At 44.4% G+C, this 20561-nt stretch overlaps 1 protein-coding gene across 2 annotated transcripts in view; it reads right to left on the reverse strand.

Moving 5' to 3' along the window:
- Positions 1 to 3028: 3028 nt before the first annotated feature.
- The window catches only part of dgcr2 (DiGeorge syndrome critical region gene 2), a 99047-nt gene continuing 81514 nt past the window's right edge, over positions 3029 to 20561 (reverse strand). The window contains exons 9-11 of one of the 2 annotated variants that reach the window (XM_059983234.1): positions 12710 to 12862; positions 10813 to 11052; positions 3029 to 4892 (exon numbers count right to left, since the gene is read on the reverse strand). In XM_059983234.1, coding sequence (XP_059839217.1) covers positions 4672 to 4892; positions 10813 to 11052; positions 12710 to 12862 — 614 coding nt within the window. In that variant the 3' untranslated portion in view covers positions 3029 to 4671. The remainder of the gene's footprint in view (positions 4893 to 10812; positions 11053 to 12709; positions 12863 to 20561) is intronic. The other variant, XM_059983235.1, reaches the window with a different exon arrangement.

Raw genomic sequence — 20561 nt, forward strand, 5'->3', positions numbered from 1 at the left:
TCCCTCAGCTAAGGATTCATTTAGATAAACCTCTCTGCACCCTCTCCCAAGGTGCAATGCCTAGAACTGGATACCATCATCAAATTCTGACAGAACCAATGATCTTAAAATGTTCATCCCGACTTCCTCACTCATGTATTCTATGTTGCCATTTTTAAAAGCCATGTTCTCAACCTGTCCTACCGGCTTCATTAAACTATGATGATACAACCCCCAGAGCTGTTTTTGTAGATTATATGCCTCTCTTCACTCTCCTATTGAAAAGCAGCATATTTCAGAGCATTAACTGTCATCAGCCATTCCTCCACTTGTTCCATCTCTCTGCAAAGATTTGAACTACTCCTCAGCATACTGCACTCTAAAGTTTTGTGTTTTTTTAGAACTCCACATCATTAATAAAACATTGACACCGTGGAACTCCACTGTACATTTCCCTGCAGTCTGAAGAACAACCTCTCACTGATGCTAGTTCCTGTTACTTAAAGTTTTCTGATCATGCTGCTCCTGCCCTTGTTATTCTGGATCCTTCCGTCTTGATGACAAGCCCATTGTGTGGTACCTCAACAGCCTTTTGAAAGTCTGGATATAATCACATCTGCTGCATTTCCCTCATCAAACTTTTGTCATTTCATCCAAGAAGCTATCAAGTTAGTTGAACATTATTTGTCTTTAACAAACTGGTCCTTGTGTCCAAGTGACTACTAGTTTTTGCTTGATGCTTCCAGAACTTTCCCTACCATTGAGATTAAGATTCAAAATTGTTTAATGTCATTTCCTGTACACAAGTGTAAAGGAGTATAAAATAATTGTTACTTTGGATCTGATGCAGTACAAAAAAAAACACAAAAGAAAGAACACAATAATAAAACACAACAAATATAAGATAGCTTATATACACTGACTGATTGTATGTCCATTACGTGATGCTAGGCACAGGAGTGTCCATACATAAGTTGACTAACAGAAAATGATAATGTAGTGGTGGTTGGGGGTGTGGTGGGGTGAGTTAGTGGGTGGAGGTGTTGATCAGCCTCACTGCTTGGGGAAAGTAACTGTTTTTGAGACTGACCCTTACATGTATACTGTACTACATAGGCTCCTCCCTAATGAGAGTGAGACAAACAGTCCATGAGCAGGGTGGATGGGATAATTCATGTTGTTATCGGCCCTTTGCTGGCACCTTTCTGTACATACATTCTTGATGACAGGTATGCTGGCACCAGAGGTGCTCTGGGCAGTTTTGACTACCCATTGTACCCACCGCAGTAGTTTCCATACCATGTTGTGATGCAACTTGTTAGGATGCTCTCTACTGTGTATCTGTAGAATTAAGTGAGCCTTCCTTATTGTGTTCTGGGACCACAAGAGGTTGTGCGAGATATGCACAACCTGATCAGTGTCCAGTTATTGTTTTATTACCCCACATGCATTTTTTTCCTCCCAGCAATGGCATAATACCCACAAATTTCTAGTCTTCAAGCATCACTGGCTCTATACTAAAATCTAACCAAACCCTTTGAGTAGATCCCCCAACCCAAGACTCTCTTCCTGGGTACCCATTATTCTTTATTAAAACAACCACAATTCAAGGCTTTAAGATCACTTTGGTGTTACATTTTTTTTTATAACCCCTGCAGATCATCAGCATATATTCCATTTATCAAACCTGCATATTCAATATCACTCTTACTTGCAGGTTTATCTTCATAAAACTCCCTGGAGACCCTCTATTTAACATCTCCAGTGCACCTGCCTTTGCCTGGTGCCCTGCACACAATTGTTAATGAAACACAGCTCTACTTGCTGAAGTTCCTGCTTGGAACTTGCTGAAAGATTTCTCTGATTCTGTTAATTGGCTTTCTCCCCTATGCGACTCAGCAATCTGCTAACCTACACAATGCCCCACCTGGTACTGCAGACTGCATCCTACAGTTTACACTTGGTTCTTTATTATTCTACATAAGTTCAGAAATCTTGGACTGGATTCTAATCTGTAACGTATTCATATATTTTTTCATATAAAATCTACATAAAAGATTAAGTGAGGTTCCAGCCTTTAATTCAGCCCTGAGTACATACATGCAAGTATATAAACCCCTAAATTTCTCATTGAAAAAAATGAAATTTAATTCCCATTTATTATCTAATTTACATACACACACTAACCCAAACTCAACTTTTATATAAAACCAGTTCAAACCCAATGGGCTGAATGGCCTCATTTGTTGTAATTATCCTGAGAAATAACACTGAATGTCTACATTAAATTAGCACCTCTGACTGAATGCAATAAGGGCAATTCCGGAATCATCCCAGCCAATAACTTATACCAGAATTCCTTGTATATATACACCCACTCACTCTCTATTCATCTATAATTTACCTTGGATTTTTGTTATTTTACATACAAAATATCCTCAATCCTCAAACAAGGCCAGTACCAGAGGGCATGGATCGAGAATTCCAGTACCAGAGGGCATGGATTGAGAATAAGAGGTCAGTTATTTAAAACAGAGTTGAGGAAAAACTTCTTCTCCCAGAGAGTTGTGGAGGTGTGGAATGCACTGCCTCGGAAGACGGTGGAGGCCAATTGTCTGGATGCTTTCAAGAAGGAGCTAGATAGATATCTGATGGATAGGGGAATCAAGGGATATGGGGACAAGGCAGGGACTGGGTATTGGTAGTGAATGATCAGCCATGATCTCAGAATGGCGGTGCAGACTCGAGGGGCCGAATGGTCTACTTCTGCACCTATTGTCTATTGTCTATACGGCCCCTCAATTAAATTACACTCCCATGTATGTAGTGTTGTTACTCTCAGATAAAACTATCCCATCAGGTTACGTTCTAGTTAATATAAGCAGCCCATGGATCCATTATTGCCTAAGTAACCCATGCGTAGGCATTGATATGACAGCAGTCTGTAGAGCCATCAGCTGGGCTCAGTCCAGCGAGATTCCAGCAGCTGTCTTACTGAGTAAGTGATGTGTATTGATGGGAAGAGACAGCAAAATATTATAACAGAATGTTATCTCCACTTCAGAATTTATTTGGCATTTCATTTTGTTAACAGAAGTACAAGACATTGAATCAGTCCCTACATGATGCAGTAAAAGAACAAGTGAAAAATGGAAACTCCGGAACAATCACATGACCTAATAATGGTATCAAATTTAATCTCTACTTGTATTCACTGAGTATCAAAATCTTTCCACTGCCACAGAAAGTTCAAATCACAAACTACAAATGTCTGTTAACTGCGGTGTTTAGGTTATGAGCGCGTGTGCACACTTTTGTGCTTATTTGAGACAATTGAGGAATGAGGGGAGAGACTGTGAGCAATCAATACAGAGACAGTGTAGAATTCCCAAAAATCCCTATCTGAATAGACAATTTCCTGCAACCAAATGCCTACTACAACCGGGTCAACAGAAGCCCAGTGGTTACATCAACCAACATCAAACCCATTGGTAAGTATCATCAGGTCACATCAACATGATTATCACCCACCACTTTAATAGAGAGCACTAACAGCACTGATTGATTTCAATCACATCAGTGTTGGCAATCATTAGACCACACCCACATTGTTCACCATTTCATTATTGACTGCATCTATAACAATGATTAATATCATCAGTCAAGATCTCCAGGACAGGGAGCCAAGAAAGAACTAAGGGATGTAACAGCATGTAATACATAGGACTAGCTCCTGCATGAGCCCTCCTCCACCCTCAGCTCCAGACCATTAGTACTGATACAGTACTGGACAACTGAGCCAAGACCTCCCACTGTGGTACACTACATCTGACTCAGACACTTAACCCCATCCTTCTGTATGGGAACCTGCAATGAGAGATGGGCTTGTACATTGTGCCTACTGTGAAAGCCAATGATGGTGGAAACCTCTCCCCACCCTCCTGCTGCAGAAGAACCCCTGACAAAGACCATAAACCCGCCTGTGGTGAAACAATGTGTAAACCAACAGCTCCCAGCATGAGAGCTTGCAGACCCTGCACCCCCTCCCCAAATATACCACTATCACCCCCAACTCCTGAATAAACCATCCCCCACTAAAGTGCCCGGGGCAAAGCTTTACACTCCATCCAAGGCCTCTACCTTGCCCCCAGGACCTCCCCACCTCCCTGGGCCTCCACTCCACTCCCAATGATGAATACATTCACCTACCTCTCACTCTGCTGTTGCACAGTCTGCTCCTAGTGACAGCACCGACTGGCTTCAGTTACACTGCTGTTTGCCTGGAGGTATCACTTGGCACTCTCCAAAGATTGGGCCTGGTTCACTCCCAGTCCAAGAGCCCCGGCTGAACCAGAGGTTGGTGGTGCACAAAGAACCACCTATTCCCTCAAATCTCTTCCAGCTTCGATTCTAAGCCCTGTATTTGTATGCAAAATCTATTTTAAGAAAAACAAAAAAAAACAGCTGCCATTTAGGGTTCTAAAGTCCTACGATACCCATGAACTGGGAAACGTGCTGCATTCCATCATCAATATATACACAAATGATCAACTCATTCATCAACACAGGGAAATCTGCTGGATACCAGAACCAAAGTCTATTTAAGTCATCTGACTGGTATTGTCGATATAGCATTGTGCAAACGTTTGCCCAAATTTCATAAAACAATGATTAATGCCCCTCCCCTCCTACTTATACAACGGTGTTTACTGAAGATTGACCATTGCGACCCAGTGCCGTGCTCTCTGGATGGACAGGCTGTGGTACCAGCAGGTTACCGCTACCAGCTGACACCTCCAGTTCCTCAGTGACTGCACCCAGAGCAAAGCTGCCCGTATCTGTCGGCTCTCCAATGACACCCTCGGCCATGTGAAGCTGGCCGGTCTGCTCCACCACCTGGCCATGACCACCATCTGAAAACAAAAGACATTTATAAAGAACATAGAACATTTCGTGCTGACCTTGTAACCTACTCTAAGATCAATTTAATCCTCCCCCCCCTACATAGCCCTCCAGTTTTCTATCAGCCATGTGCTTTAGAATTTCTTCAATGCTCCTAATCTATCTTCCTCTACCACCACCCCTGGCAGGGTGTGTAAAAAATCTTACCCCGACATACTTTCCTCCAATCAACTTAAAATTATGCCCCTCATTTCCATCACGGGAAAAAGTCTCTGGCTGTCCACTCAAAATCTATAACTCTTATCATCTTGTCACCCTCATCCTCCTTTACTTCAGAGAGAGAGAAGCCCTAGTTCACACTACTTATTCTCATATGACATGTCCAGGCAACATTCTGGTAAATCTCCTCTGCACCTTCGCTAAAGCTTTCACATCCATCCTATAAGTTCACTTGCAATATCACAACAAATTTCCGTGGGGCTATGACCAGCCTGTCATAGTGTCTGTCACACGAGACAGACAAAGCTCCCAGAGAAGGGTCAGTGACAGAGGGAAGCTCTGGCAGTCCTCAACATTGTCTCTGAACCTCACCAAGTATCAGGTCAAATACAGGTATTAAATCCTCATAACTATTACCACTGAGCTGGCCTGTCTGCTAATGAAACCACTGCCCAATGGTGAACTTCACTTGAAAGCAGCAGAGGATACAGCAAGGGAATCTCTGCTGGCATCACGACTGATTAACTGGCCAAGTCCTACACAGGCTGTCAGACTAGATCTGCAGAAAGTGACAACTGAGCTCCAGTTTACTTGACTTTATCACCAATAATTTCTCTGTTCTAGATGTATCTGTTCATGATAGTGTGGTAGGGGTGGCTATCATGAAGACCCTAGTGAAGCTGACCCTGGCTCACCTCTGACTCCTGGTCAGATCAGCTGTTGATCCCCTGCAGTTTACCTACCAGGAGCATATTGGAGTTGACGTTGCTGTCATCTACCTGCTTACTCCTATTTGGATTAGCAGGGCAGCACTGTGAGGATCATGTTTTTGATTTCTCAAGTGCCTTCAATACCATACAGCCCTCAGTGCTGGGGGAAAAGCTCTGTTCAATGCAGGTTAGCACTTCCATTGTATGCTGGACAATGGGTTCCTGACTGGCAGACCACAGGGGACTGGTTCAAGACCTGTATACTTCGGACTTCAGATACAACACAGAGTCATGTTATCTGCAGAAATTCTCTGATGTCTCAGCAATAGTTGGGTGTATAAAGGACGGGAGGATGAATACAGGGTCCTAGTGGAGGACTTTTGTCAAGTGGTGCAAGCTGAATCATCTGCAGCTAAACATTAGTAAGACAAAGGAGACTTTAGGAAGACTAAGCCTGCACTGTTCCCTGTTACTATTAATGGCGAGTATGTGGTATCTGAATGACAGACTTGAGTGGAGCACCAACACAGAGGCTGTGTAGAAGAAGGGCCAGAGTCGCCTCTATTACCTGAGGAGACTGTCCTTTGGAGTTCTACCAGTCTCCTATAGATGCTGCCTCTGTCACCAGTAAAATCTTCTATTCAGTGTGTTACATACCCCGTGGGTATCTTGTGACAGTCTTGATGGTGCAGTGATGTAATTTTCCCACCAGTGTGAGGTCACATGATGTAATTTCCCCACCGATGTGAGGTACCATGATGGCATGTTCCAACAGGTATATGAGAAGAAACCCCTATTGTCACATGGGTAGATCATTAGGTAGTTTGTTAGTTCTCATGACGCAGTTTCGCCAATCGCTGCCAGTTTTTGTTTGTACACCTTTATTTTACCTCTACAGTCTAGCAATGGAGAGTGAAGACCTTACCAAAGTATGGGAACCCGAAGGATTGAGTAAAGCTGGCGTCGCTCGGCTGTTTTGTAAAGGATTGACCTTATTGAATCTTCGTTCAAGAATAGTGGCTTGCATCTGAGATAACCCCTGCAAGATCAGTAAGGTTTGTGCAGTGTTCACCCTCCAGCAAAAAAGGTCAGTTCCTTTAAGCAGTTTTATTTCCTTCGTCGTGAATCCTTTGGACAAGGCGTCTTTCAGCTGGGATCAGCAGTAATGTCACATCTTCGAAGAAATCAGTTTTCAGGGAAGTCTCTCCTTACTGACTATAAATCACTTGGTCTTTTGAATTTGCCACTTTAAGATTGTGTCAAATTTACCACTTTAAGAACTATTCCAGAGTTTGGCTGTTTGGTAAATTGCCATATAGCAGTTAACTTCCAGTTAAGTTAGTCATTTATTTACTTTTCACTTTTGTTTGCAGTTTAATAAATGTTAATGTTTGTTTATAAAACCTGACTCAATTCTATATTCATTGTTGCCCACCACGTAACAAGTGGTGTGCTGGAACAATGACATTCACATGAGTGATGCCAACAGGCTCAATAAACTGATGAGAAAGGCTAGCTGTTATAGGAGTCAAACTGGACACACTGGAGGCTGTAGTAGAACAAAGGGCCCTCCAGAAAATCCTGGCAATTCTGGAAAATGTTTCTCAACCTCTGTATGCCATCTTGGCTGAACAGAGGCACACTTTTAGTAATAGACTAAGACTGCTCCAAAGAACACTATATGAGGTCATTCATGAGGAAATCTGCAGATGCTGGAAATTCAAACAATACATACAAAATGCTGGTGGAACACGGCAGGCCAGGCAGCATCTATAGGAGAAGCACTGTTGATATTTCAGGCCGAGACCCTTCATTGAGTCCTGACGAAAGGTTTCGGCCGGAAATGTCAACAGTGCTTCTCCTAATTACCTTCGGCCATTAGACTCTATAATGAGTCAACCTATAGCCGGGGAAGTGATGACCTCCTCCTGTCAGACTGTTTGAGGTAACTTATTTTTTTAATCCTTCTACTTCTCTTCTAATATTTATATCTGTGCACTTGCAATGCTATGGTGACACTGTAATTTCTTTTGGGGTCAATAAAATATCTATCACACCATCCACGTGGAGAGGAATTTCCATCTCAATACCTTCCACCATATTGTGTGACAAACCAACATACTGAATGGGGCTGATTCAGCAGTCGTCCAACAGTTCAAGACCATTCTTTCTTGAGTGCTGTGGATCACGACAAGCTGCAGAAATGTACTTGAACACAATTGGTAACCTCAGGACAGAAGAAATCTTACTCTACTATTATTCGATCTGAAGTTCTGATTGAAGATCAAAGGTTGATCGGAAGTCCAGAAATCGGGGCCCAATGGCCGGAACCCCAAGTCTGAATACTCAAGTCTGCTAATGGCTGGAAGCCGAAGAAGGCCTCTCTTGGAGTTCAAAGAATGTGTATGTGCATGGGTGGGTAGGTTTTAATTACAGGAAAATACAGGCATGGATAGAGAAATGGCTAACAGGTGGGAGGCAGCAAGTGAGAATAGAGGGGGCCTTTTCTGATCAGCTGTCAGGGACTAGTGGTGTTCCTCAGGGGTCAGTAATGGGACCACTGCTTTTCATATTGCTTTGTCAATGATTTAGATAGTGGAATTGTTGGCTTTGTGGCAAAGTTTGCAGATGATACGAAGATTGGTGGAGGGGTAGGTAATGCCAAGGAAGCAATGCGATTGCAGCAGGACTTAAAGACAAATTGGAAGAACAGATAAAAAAGTGGCAGATGGAATACAGTGTTGGGAAATGTATAATAATGCATTTTGGTAAAAGGAACACTAGTGCAGATTATTATCTAAATGGGGAGAAACTTCAAACATCAGAGGTGCAAAGGGACTGAGGAGTCCTCGTGCTAAACTCCCATAAGGTTAATTTCCCGGCTAAGTCTGTGGTAAAGTAGGCAAATGCAATGTTGGCATTTATTTCAAGGGGAATAGAATATCAAAGCAAGGATATAAGGCTTTGTAAGACACTGGTCAAGCTGCACTTGGAATAGTGTCAACAGTTTTGGGCCCCATATCTCAGAAAGGATGTGCTGTCAGTGGAGAGAGTCCAGAGGAGGTTCACGAGGATTATTCCAGGAATGAAGGAGTTAACATAGGAGGTGTTTGGCAGCTTTGGGCCTGTACTCACTGGAATTGAGAAGAATGCGGGGAGGGGTTCTCATTGAAACTTACAAACTGTTTAAACACTAGATAAGGTGGATGTGGAGAGGATGTTTCCTTTGGTGGGGGTGTAAAGAACTAGAGGGCACAGCCTCAAAATTGCGAGGTGAACCTTAGACAGAGGTAAGGAGGAATTTTTTTTTTATAGCCAGAGAGTAGTAAATCTGTGCAAGGCTCTACCAGACAGTTGTGGAGGCCAAGACCATAGGATATTTAAAGTGAAAATTGATAGTTTCCTGATTGGTCAGGGCATCAAAGGTGATGGCGAGAAGGCAGGTGTATGGGGTTGAGTGGGATCCAGGATGAGCCATGATGGTATGGTGGAGCAGATTCGATGGGTTGAATGGCCTAATTCTGCTCCCGTCTTATGGTAGGAGGGAGGAGTGGGATTTGTTTAGTTGTTATTGCTTTGCCACTTGGCATGCTTTGTTTGGCTGTATTCAGTGTTGTTCTCCAAGCGTGGAGCGCATGGCATGTTGGCGCAAGAACATGTGGCAACACTTATGAGCTGTACCCAGCACACCATTGTGCCTGAAATACAGACACATTTCACTGCATGTTTGATGTACATGTGATAAATTATTGTATTATCTGAATTATTGTAATACCAGTGCATTGATGTGTGCAATACAGCATGCCGAGAGAAACATTAGAGGTACCCAAGAAATGCCGTGTCAATTTGGAGAAGCTAAGCACATGATTAATGTATGCAAAATGGTGAATAGCAGCACGCTGCTTCGAGCATGAAGAAAAAGAGCAGGACAAGTTGGCTCCCATATTGACCCTAGCATTCAGGAGAAGGTCCAAGTGGCAATGTTGCTGTTAATGGCACCATCTTCAAATCACAACTCCTCAGTAAACAAAGCACCCCACATTGACATGCAGCCAGACCAGATACATGGCAATTCATTTTTCAGCCACAAAAGAGCCAGGCACTGACTACTCCAGCTAGTGGGAATTGAACACCTGTGCTACAGTTCAGCCATCCTGTTGTTGCCAAGTTTCACATCATTAACATCCTGAAGAGCACCACTGAGCAGAAACTCAATGTGCCAGAGACACAAATATGGAGCAGGGGATCGAGTGGTGAGTGACTCACCTCCCAAATCCCCACAGTCTTTCACCAAGTGCAAGGCACATCATGACTGCAATTGGATGAGTGCAGCTCCAACAACCCTGAAACATCTCAAGATTCAATATTTAAGTACATTTATCACGTACATCAAAACATACAATGAAATTCATTGTACATGTTACAACCAACACACCCAAAGTTGGCTGCCCACATTTTCCCCTTAAACATCCACACCTTCTGCAGGCATGCGTTCTACAAAACATACTGTGCTAATTTGTCAGGCACTGTGTAACACAACCTCCCAGACATGACCTTGACTACCCAGTAAAATAAGGGGATGGGAACACCACCACTTACAGGTCCCCTTCTTGGTTCTGGATTAACTTGGAACTTGCCACTAACAATACTGTGAAATACTGCAGCTGTTCAAAGCAATGGCTTATAACAACCTCCCCAAGGGCAACTAGGATAAGCTGTGCCAACAACACCCACATTCTGTTAATATATTAAAAATCTAGTATTAAAGAAATGCAACGCAGCTTTCTAGCACACCATACTCCTAAGAGAATGGGGAAAAAAACCTTCAAAATCATCCATCCCTGCAGAAATTCCCAGTCTAATCCCACTCTGCCTTTTACCTTGAAAGCTGTTATGACTAATCTCTCTGCATATCGATAGATTGGGGGCTGTAACATCCATAGACCATCCTCTTCAGAATTATCATAGGAACATGCACAGAGATTAAGTAGGTTGGACCTACCTGGACTGACACAAAGCATGCTGTTAGGATTGATAGATGCCTCATACGGTGGCGGGGGGTCATCAGGATGCTGAATGTCTGGATATTTATAAGCTGTATAGGGAGGTGGGGGATCGTGGAAGTGGAATGCTCCACCCTCACCATCATCAGACAGATGTAGTGGAGTTAGGCCTGATCCAAGGCTATCTGGACCGTAATCAAAGCCTGGCATTCTGCTTCGGGCGAGATTAAAATGATGCACTGAGAAAGGAAAACCAGAAGAATCAGCTGCAAACTTGAGCTGGGTTCAAGGTCAGCCAATGTCCACAGATCAAATCAGAAACCAACACTGACAGCTGAGCAAACCCAAACCTTTCCCTTCCACTCTGCTCATTGCTGTTACAAGAAAAATCTGTTCCTCTCTCCCCTCCTTCCTGCCCTGAGTTCTCTCCACTCCACCCACGCCCACCCACAATGCCCACTCCTCACCACCCCGTTTCCATCTCACCTTCCATCCACCAACCTCCCCTTTCTCCACATCTCCCCCACATCCCCACTTCACCCCCTTCGCCTCTCCTGGTCAAGTTACACTCAGCACAGAACTTAAAACATAAGCTTCACTCAAGCAAGCTGAAATAGAAGAGGAAATTGATTCAAAAATAAGTAGTATCAATATTGTAACTTTAACACAACAATCTATCCCAAATCTAACAGGAAATTCAGCAAAATAAACCTGCCAATAGGTTGGTCACAAGGTACGTTCCTGAAAGACAACACAAGGACCAGAAACTGCAGGCCAACTTTGTGCATTGAGACGAGCTGAGAAAAACTGGTGTGTCTAAATCAGGAGGCAAAGTGGCTCAGCAAGTATGAGTCTTCTTTTTTTAACCAACCCCAGTGAAACCACGGCAAGGAACCCGATGGGAGTGTTGGCAGAACTTGGGTATTTTTTTAAAACAAGAAATACTTTTGGGAGAGCATCAGAGCGAACACCAGTAGTGAACTAGTTGCCCCCACGAGTCTGCTCTGCCATCTGGTAGAATCACCGGTGATCACTTACCTCGTCACCACTTTCCTGTAGCAACCCCAGATCTCTCAATTCCCTTAACACACAAAAATCCATCATGATACACCCAAAAACTGAGACTCCTTTGCTCTTGGGGATAAAATTCCAAAGATCCCATACTCTGTGTGAAGAAATGTCTCCAGATTTCTGTTCAAAATGATTGACCCCTTACTTAACACTGTGAACCTAGGTTGTGCCACTCCAGCAAGGATGTCATCCTGACTGCATTTAACCTGATAAGCTTAATTAAAAATATATTTGAGATCACCTCTCATTCTTCTGGACTCCAGGGAACTACAGGCCCAGATTATTCAATCTCTCCTCATAAGACAACCATACCATCCAGGGAATCAATATGATTAACCTTTACTAACTTCTATATCTTTTCTTAGTTAATGAGATCAGACTGACACATGTGCTCTAATAGGACACAGGAGCAGAATTAGGCCGTTTGGCCAATCGAGTCTGCTCCACCAATCTCGGCTGATTTATCTTCCCCCTCACCCCATTCTCCTACCTTCTCCCTGTAACCTTTGACAGCCACACTAATCAAGAACCTATCAACCTTCACTTAAAATATACCCAATAATTTGGCCTCTACAGCCTTCTGGAGCAATGAATTCGATTCACTACCCTCTAAAGAAACTCCTCCACATCTTTGTCCTAAAGGGGCTTCCAGTCACTGAAGGAAGACTTCCATTCTTGTATTTAAAGCCGATGTTTTTTTTTGGAGTTGGTGAGAGTGCTTCAGAGATGGTGATGGGGTGAAAGAGCTGGATATTATCAAAACTATCTGAAGAGCTTTCTTGGCTCTAATGGTGTTTATACAGTTACATGGTGAATGAAACTCACAGTTGCCTCCAATAAGAGATTCAATACGCTCTCTCCGTCGTTGCCGTAATCGGTGGACCATGAAGAGGAGCAGTGACAGGATGAGGAAAGAGGAGATACAGCTTACGATCAGACGCATTCCACTTGCCATGGAGTCAAAAATACCACTGCCATCTGTGGGCACAGGAATACAACAGGACGGTTACACTGAGTATGCCATCTGCTTCAGATTTTTCATGAGAAGCTACTGACACACCACTGACTTGTTCCCTGAAATTAGATGGTTACTGGAATTCGTCTCCTTGTTCCTAGTTCAAAATAGGGACACTTGTATTGGTTAACGCTCAATGAAAGAACAGATAGAAAAACAGGGCACAAGTTCCAATAACGTTCCAACACCCATTCAATTCGTTAGCCACCATTTCACACTTCCATGGTCACAATGGTTAAATGAAATTCTAGACAGCTCAGGCTGTTTGTTACATCGTGTCTGTGGGGCCGGGGCCGTGGTGTTGTCACGTTATGTCTATGGGTGTTGTGTCACGTTGTGTCTGTGGGGCCGGGGCCGTGTGTGTTGTGTCCATGGGACCGGGGCTGTGGGTGTTGTGTCGTGTCCGTGGGTGTTGTGTCCTTGGAACCGGGGCCATGGGTGTTGTGTCGTGTCCGTGGGTGTTGTGTCCATGGGACCGAGGCTGTGGGTGTTGTGGCACGTCGTGTCTGTGGGTGTTGTGTCCATGGGACCGGGGCCGTGGGTGTTGTGTCAATGGGACCGGGGCCGTGGGTGTTGTGTCTTGTCTGTGGGTGCTGTGTCGCGTTGTGTCCGTGTGTGTTGTGTCATGTTGTGTCCATGGGACCGGGGCCGTGGGTGTTGTGTCACGTTGTGTCCATGGGACCGGGGCTGTGGGTGTTGTGTCATGTTGTGTCCATGGGACCGGGGCCGTGGGTGTTGTGTCATGTTGTGTCCATGGGACCGGGGCTGTGGGTGTTGTGTCATGTTGTGTCCATGGGACCGGGGCCGTGGGTGTTGTGTCATGTTGTGTCCATGGGACCGGGGCTGTGGGTGTTGTGTCGCGTCGAGTCTGTGGGTGTTGTTTCTATGGGACCGGGGCCGTGGGTGTTGTGTCGTGTTGTGTCTTGTCTGTGGGTGCTGTGTCGCGTCGTGTCCGTGGGTGTTGTGTCATGTTGTGTCCATGGGACCGGGGCCGTGGGTGTTGTGTCATGTTGTGTCCATGGGACCGGGGCTGTGGGTGTTGTGTCGCGTCGAGTCTGTGGGTGTTGTTTCTATGGGACCGGGGCCGTGGGTGTTGTGTCGTGTTGTGTCTTGTCTGTGGGTGCTGTGTCGCGTCGTGTCCGTGGGTGTTGTGTCATGTTGTGTCCATGGGACCAGGGCCGTGGGTGTTCTGTCATGTTGTGTCCATGGGACTGGGGCTGTGGGTGTTGTGTCGCGTCGAGTCTGTGTGTGTTGTGTTGTGTTGTGTCATGCCGTGTCTGTGGGACCGGGGCCGTGGGTATTGCGTTGTGTCTGTGGGGCTGGTGCTGTGGATTGAGGAGGTTGTGTCACGTGCAAGCACAGGATGGGAGCAACCCAAAGAGAGGAGCGGGGAAATGGAGAGCCTGGATTTACATCAAAACACAGGGATGGTGAGCAGAAGCAAGCAAGAGATGCAGAGTCTGCTGGAGGAACTTGGCAGCCAGGCAGCATCAGCAGAGGAAAGGAATTGTTGAAATGTTAGGTCAAAACTCAGTAACATATGCGAAAGTGGAGAGGAGTGGTGGCCAATTTCAAGAAGACAAAGGGAAATGTGATTGGTGGACTGTAAAGCAGAGAATCTTGGTTACATTTCTTAGCACCGAGTTGGTGGGAGACACCAGATTATAGGGGTGGATTAATGGAAAAATAGTTTGAGCCTGGCAGGATGAGAACTGCCGGGGCACAGGTTTGGAACAGTGGCGATGGAGCGGGAGTAATTTGCCTGAGCATTGGATGGGATACAGGAAACTGTGAGCACTGAATGTGGGAGTTGAGAACTGCCATTTCAGTTAATTTATTTTGGGGATGTGGATGCCACTGACAAAGCCATTCTCCAATTCCACTTCAGTGGGTTGTAGCAAGACACTCCCAACAATCAGTGAATCACCCCCCTTGGAAGTTTTCATGTTTTATTGTTTCACAACATTGAACCAGTGGATTTAATGTGTCTTTTTTTGACAGAAAGACTCTCATGTCAAAGTGAAAACATCTCTCTACAAAGTGATCTAAATTAATTAAAAATATAAAACTAAATAATTGCTGTTGGAAGGAGTTTTATTTTGGTTTTTAGTACTGGAAATGTTTACATTCGGACACGTCTATAGTCGCACTGTTTATTCCAGGGACCAGCAGATCACACTTAACCGGACTGGTTTAGCGAACAGAGAGGCGGATACCCCTGCTGTATTCTGGAGGAAAACACACAGAGGATTCAGAGGGGGATCAAAAAGGCGAGGGAGGAGGACCGGGTCGAGACAAGAGACTGATAGAGAAGACGAATTATAAGCCATGTCTCCCCTCTCTCATTATGGGCAATGTGAGATTGCTGGGTAATAAAATGGACGAGTTGACAGCGCTAGTCAGGAGTCAGAGGACTTTTCAGGAGAGCAGTGTTATGTGTTTTACTGAAACGTGGCTGCACGAGGACATACCCAACCAAAACGTTTCCATAGAGGGCTTCCAGATCGTTCGGGCCGATTGGAATTGCACTGACAGCGGTAAGCGTAAAGGAGGGGAACTTGCTGTTCTGGTTAACAATAGATGGTGCAATCCTGGTCATATTACGATCAAGGGACGTGTTTGTCACCCAGATATTGAACTTCTTGCTGTTGGATTCCGGCCATATTATTTGCCAAGGGAAATCTCACATGCAATTGTGGTTGTTGTGTACATCCCTCCCTCTGCCAACCCGACGTCGGCATGTAACATCATTCACATAGTCATAGCCAGACTACAAACCCAGCACCCGAGTGCCCTCATTACCATCTCGGGTGACTTCAACCATGTTACCATGGTTAGAACACTGCCCAACTTCACCCAGTATGTGAGCTGTACAACCAGAGGGAGAGGACCCTGGACTTGATGTACGCTAACGTTAAGGATGCATACAGCTCCTCTCCCCTCCCCCCACTGGGAAGGTCAGATCACAACCTGGTGCATCTCAGACCCTGCTATGTGCCTTTGGTAAAGAGTAAACCTGCAGCCTCGAGGACAGTGAGGAAATGGTCGGGGGAGGCTTATGCAACACTCCAGGGTTGTTTTGAGGAGACAGACTGGCAGGCCCTCTGTGAGCCACATGGAGAGGACATTGATGGGCTCACACAGTGCATCACTGGTTACATCAACTTCTGTGTGGACTGCAAGGTTCCGGCAAGAACTGTCCTTTGTTATTCAAATAACAAGCCACAGGTAACAAAGGACATTAAGGACATCCTGAATGCTAAAAAGAGGGAGTTTAGAGATGGAAATAGGGAGGAGCTGAGGACAATACAGAGGGACCAGAAAGCCAAGATCAGGGAGGCTAAAAACAGGTATTGGAGGAAACTTGAGTGGATCCTCCAGCAGAACAACATGAGAGGTCTGGAGTGGGATGAGGACCATCACTGTGCAAACTAGCAACAGAGGAGCTGAAGGCAGTGTGGACAGGTTCAACAAACCTAAACCTAACCTGTTCTTCAACAGATTTGACACTGTGGCCCATGCCCATCCCCCACATGATTCATCTGTTGTCGGCCCCTAACCAACATATACTCCACTCTCCCTTCCTACCCCTCCTCACAGCCCCCTCCCACCCTGCTCTCATGACTACACCCCTCCCCCTCTTGAAACCACCACAGTGGGCTTCACAGCTGAGCAGGTGAGAAGACAGCTGAAATGTCTCCACCCAAGCAAGGCTGCAGGCCTGGATGGTGTCAACCCCAGGGTGCTCAAAGCCTGTGCCCCCCAGCTATGTGGAGTACTTCACCATGTCTTCAACCTGAACCCTGAGAACAGGGTTCCTGTGCTGTTGAAGATGTCCTGCCTTGTCCCTATACCGAAGTGGCTCCAATGACTACAGACCAGTGGCATTGACCTCCCACATCATGAAGACCCTGGACAGACTTGTTCTAGAGCAGCTCCGGCCTATGGTTAGGCCACACTTATACCCCCTCCAGTTCGCCTACCAGCCTTGACTAGGAGTTGAGGATGTCATAGTCTACCTGCGGAACCGTTTCTACACCCACCTGGACAAGCCGGCGAGCACTGAGAGGGTCATGTTTTTTGACTTCTCCAGTGTGTTCAACACCATCCGCCCTGCTCTGCTAGGTGAGAAGCTGACAGTGATGCAGGTGGATGCTTCCCCGGAGTCATGGATCATTGATTATTGATTGCGCTTGCAACACTGTGTGTCAGATGGTGTGGACTGTGTGTCAGAAAGCAGCACTGGGGCTCCACAGGGGACTGTCCTGTCTCCCTTTCTCTTCACCATCTACACCTCGGACTTCAACTATTGCACAGTCTTGCCATCTTCAGAAGTTTTCTGATGACTCTGCCATAGTCAGATGCATCAGCAAGGGAGATGAGGCTGAGTATGAGCATCATAGGAAGTCATTCCTGCCTGTGGCCATCAAACTTTACAACTCCTCCCTCGGAGTGTCAGACACCCCGAGCGAATAGGCTGGTCCTGGACTTATTTCCATTTGGCATAGTTTACTTATTATTATTTAATTATTTATGGTTTTATATTGCTATACTTCTATACTATTCTTGGTTGGTGTGACTGTAATGAAACCCAATTTCCCTCAGGATCAATAAATTATGTCTGTCTGCTTAAGTACTCAGCCCCTTCAAGTCAGTATTTAGTAGATGCAGCTTTGGCAGCAATTACAGCCTTGAATCTGTGTGGACGGGTCTCTATCAGCTTTGCACATCTGTACGCTGCAATTTCTCCCCATTCTTCTTTACAAAACTGCTCAAGCTCTGTCAGATTGCATTGGGACCGTAAATGAACAGCTTTTTTTCAAGTCCAGCCATAAATTCTCAAATGGGTTGAGGTCTGGACTCTGACTTGGCCACTCCAGGACAGTAAATTTGTTTTTCTTAAGCTATTCCTGTATAGTTTTGGCTTTATGCTTGGGATCATCATCTTGCTGGAAAATCTTCCAAGTCACAGTTCTTTTGCAGACCGCGTCAGATTTTCCTCCAAGATTTCCCTGTATTTTGCTGCATTCATTTTACCCTCAGTGAAGCATCCCCACGGCATGATGCAGCCACCACCATGCTTCACAGTAGGGATGGTGTGTGTCTGATAACCTACGGTGTTTGGCTTACACCAGTGTTTCGTCTGATGGCCAAAATGCTCAATTTTAGTTTCATCAAACCATAGAACATACTAGATGACTTCAGAGTCTCCCACATAGCTTCTGACAAACTCTAGCTGAGATTTCATGTGAGTTTTTTTTCTCCTAACAGTGGCTTTCTCTTTGCCCATCTCCCATAAAGCTGTGACTGGTGAAGCACCCGGGCAACAGTTGTATGCACAATCTCTCCCATCTCAGCCACTGAATCTTGTAACCCCTCCAGAGTTGTCATAGGTCTCTTGGTGGCCTCCCTCACTGTATCCCTCTTGCACAGTCATTCTGTTTTTGAGGATGGCCAGGTTTACAGCTGTGCCATATTCTTTCCATTTCTTGATAATTGATTTAACTGTACTCCAAAGGATTATCAGTGACTTGGGAAATTTTCTTTTACCCATCTCCTGACTTTTGCTTTTCAATAACCTTTTCGCAGAGTTGCTTGGAATGTTCTTTTGTCTTCATGGTGTCGTTTTTGCCAGGATACTGACGCACCAGCAGATGGACCTTCCAGATACAGGTGTATCTTTACTACAATCGATTGAAACACCACACTGCACACGGTGATGTCCATTTAACTAATAATGTGACTTGTAAAACCAATTGGCTGCACCAGTGATGATTCAGTGTGTCATATTAGAGGGAGTGAATACTTATGCAATCAATTATTTTGTGTTTTATTTTTGTAGATCACTTTGTAGAGATTTGTTTTCATTTTCATACAAAAGGGTCTTTTTATGTTGATAAATGTAAAAAAAAACAAATTAAATCCACTGTGATTCATTGTAAAACAATAAAACATGAAAACTTTTGGGGGGAGGGAATACTTTTTTTTATAGGCACTGTTTATCATGAAGTTTGTTTTTTTGTGGCAACAGTATAGTTCAATACATAAAATATACTATAAGTTACAAAAAGAAATATGTAATTAAATTAAATAAATAGCACAAAAACAGAACAAATATAGTGAGATAGTGTATGGATGTTCAGCAATCTGATGGCAGGAAGAAAGAAGCTGGTCCTAAAACATTGAATACGTGTCCTGAGGGTATTAATGAGAAGTGGGTATGTCCTCCTGGTGGTAGGGGTCCTTAATAATGGATTCTACCTTTATGAGGTGTCATCTTTTGAGGATGTTCTCGATGATGCAGAGGCTAATGCTTACAGCATTGGTGGCTGACTTTACAACTTTCTGTAGCTATCTTATCAGCTATTCAGTACAATCCATTCAGTAAAGACAATTCCACGACTGTTGGATAAGAAGCTCAAGGATCCAGGGCCAGCACCTGCAAAGGAACATACTTTCAAGGCAGAATGGTTTGCAGCTTTGAAGGTAGGCTACAAGAGTCACATTGCCTTCTACCATCGTCCTCCTTAGTGGTCGACATAGAGGAGGTATTGTTAGAATAAATTAGGTGCGCACAGGAATGCATTTGGCTGACAGTACACACCACAACCGGTGTGGCTGTGGGAGAAGGAGAAGGAACAAAGGTTTAGGGTTGTAGATGATATTTGAGTTGTTTGAACTGTACCAAATGAAACAAATAGGGAATGTTCCAGTAGATGCCCGACATGAGCCTTGTTGAGGGTGAAGCCACCCCCAGGATAGCAATGGTTAGAGACCAAATGATGATGAAACTTAAGACAGGTTAAACTTGGGTACATTTCCAGTTGCCCCCTTACAGGAAGGATGTGGAGAGTGCACAAGAGGTTTACCAAGATGCTGCTTGGATTAGAGGGTGTGAAATATAAGGAATGGTTGGACAAACTTGGGTTTTTAAAATTAGGAAAAGAATAGATAGGGTAGATTGTCATAACTTTTACCCTGTGGTAGATATGTCAAACACCCAAAGGACATTATTTTAAGATTGGGAGGGAGGCAGGGAGTACTTAAAGGTGATGTGAAGAACATTTTTTTTAAATGCAGAGAGTAGTAGGTGCCTGGAATGGGTTACTGGGGTGGGTTACTGGGGGAAAGACAACTTGGTAGAGTTTTAAAGGCTTTTAGATAGACTCACGAATGTGAAGAGAATGGATGATACACAGGAGGATGATGTTTAATATTTACAAAATCAACACATAATCATAGAACAAATGGCATATCCATTGGTGTCCTGTTCTAATATTCCATGTACCATTCAATGCCCATCGGTGTCCTGTTCTAATATTCCATGTACCATTAAATGACCAGTGGTGTCCTGTTCTAATATTCCATGTACCATTCAATGTCCATTGGTGTCCTGTTCTAATATTTCATGTACCATTCAATGTCTATTGGTGTCCTGTTCTAATATTCCATGTACCATTCAATGTCTATTGGTGTCCTGTTCTAATATTCCATGTACCATTCAATGTCCATTGGTGTCCTGTTCTAATATTTCATGTACCATTCAATGTCCATTGGTGTCCTGTTCTAATATTTCATGTACCATTCAATGTCCATTGGTGTCTTGTTCTGATATTCCATGTATAATACCATTAAGTGACCGGGGTGAATGATTTATTCTCC

This window comes from Hypanus sabinus, chromosome 10 (assembly GCF_030144855.1).
Source record: "Hypanus sabinus isolate sHypSab1 chromosome 10, sHypSab1.hap1, whole genome shotgun sequence".
Lineage (NCBI taxonomy): Eukaryota > Metazoa > Chordata > Chondrichthyes > Myliobatiformes > Dasyatidae > Hypanus > Hypanus sabinus.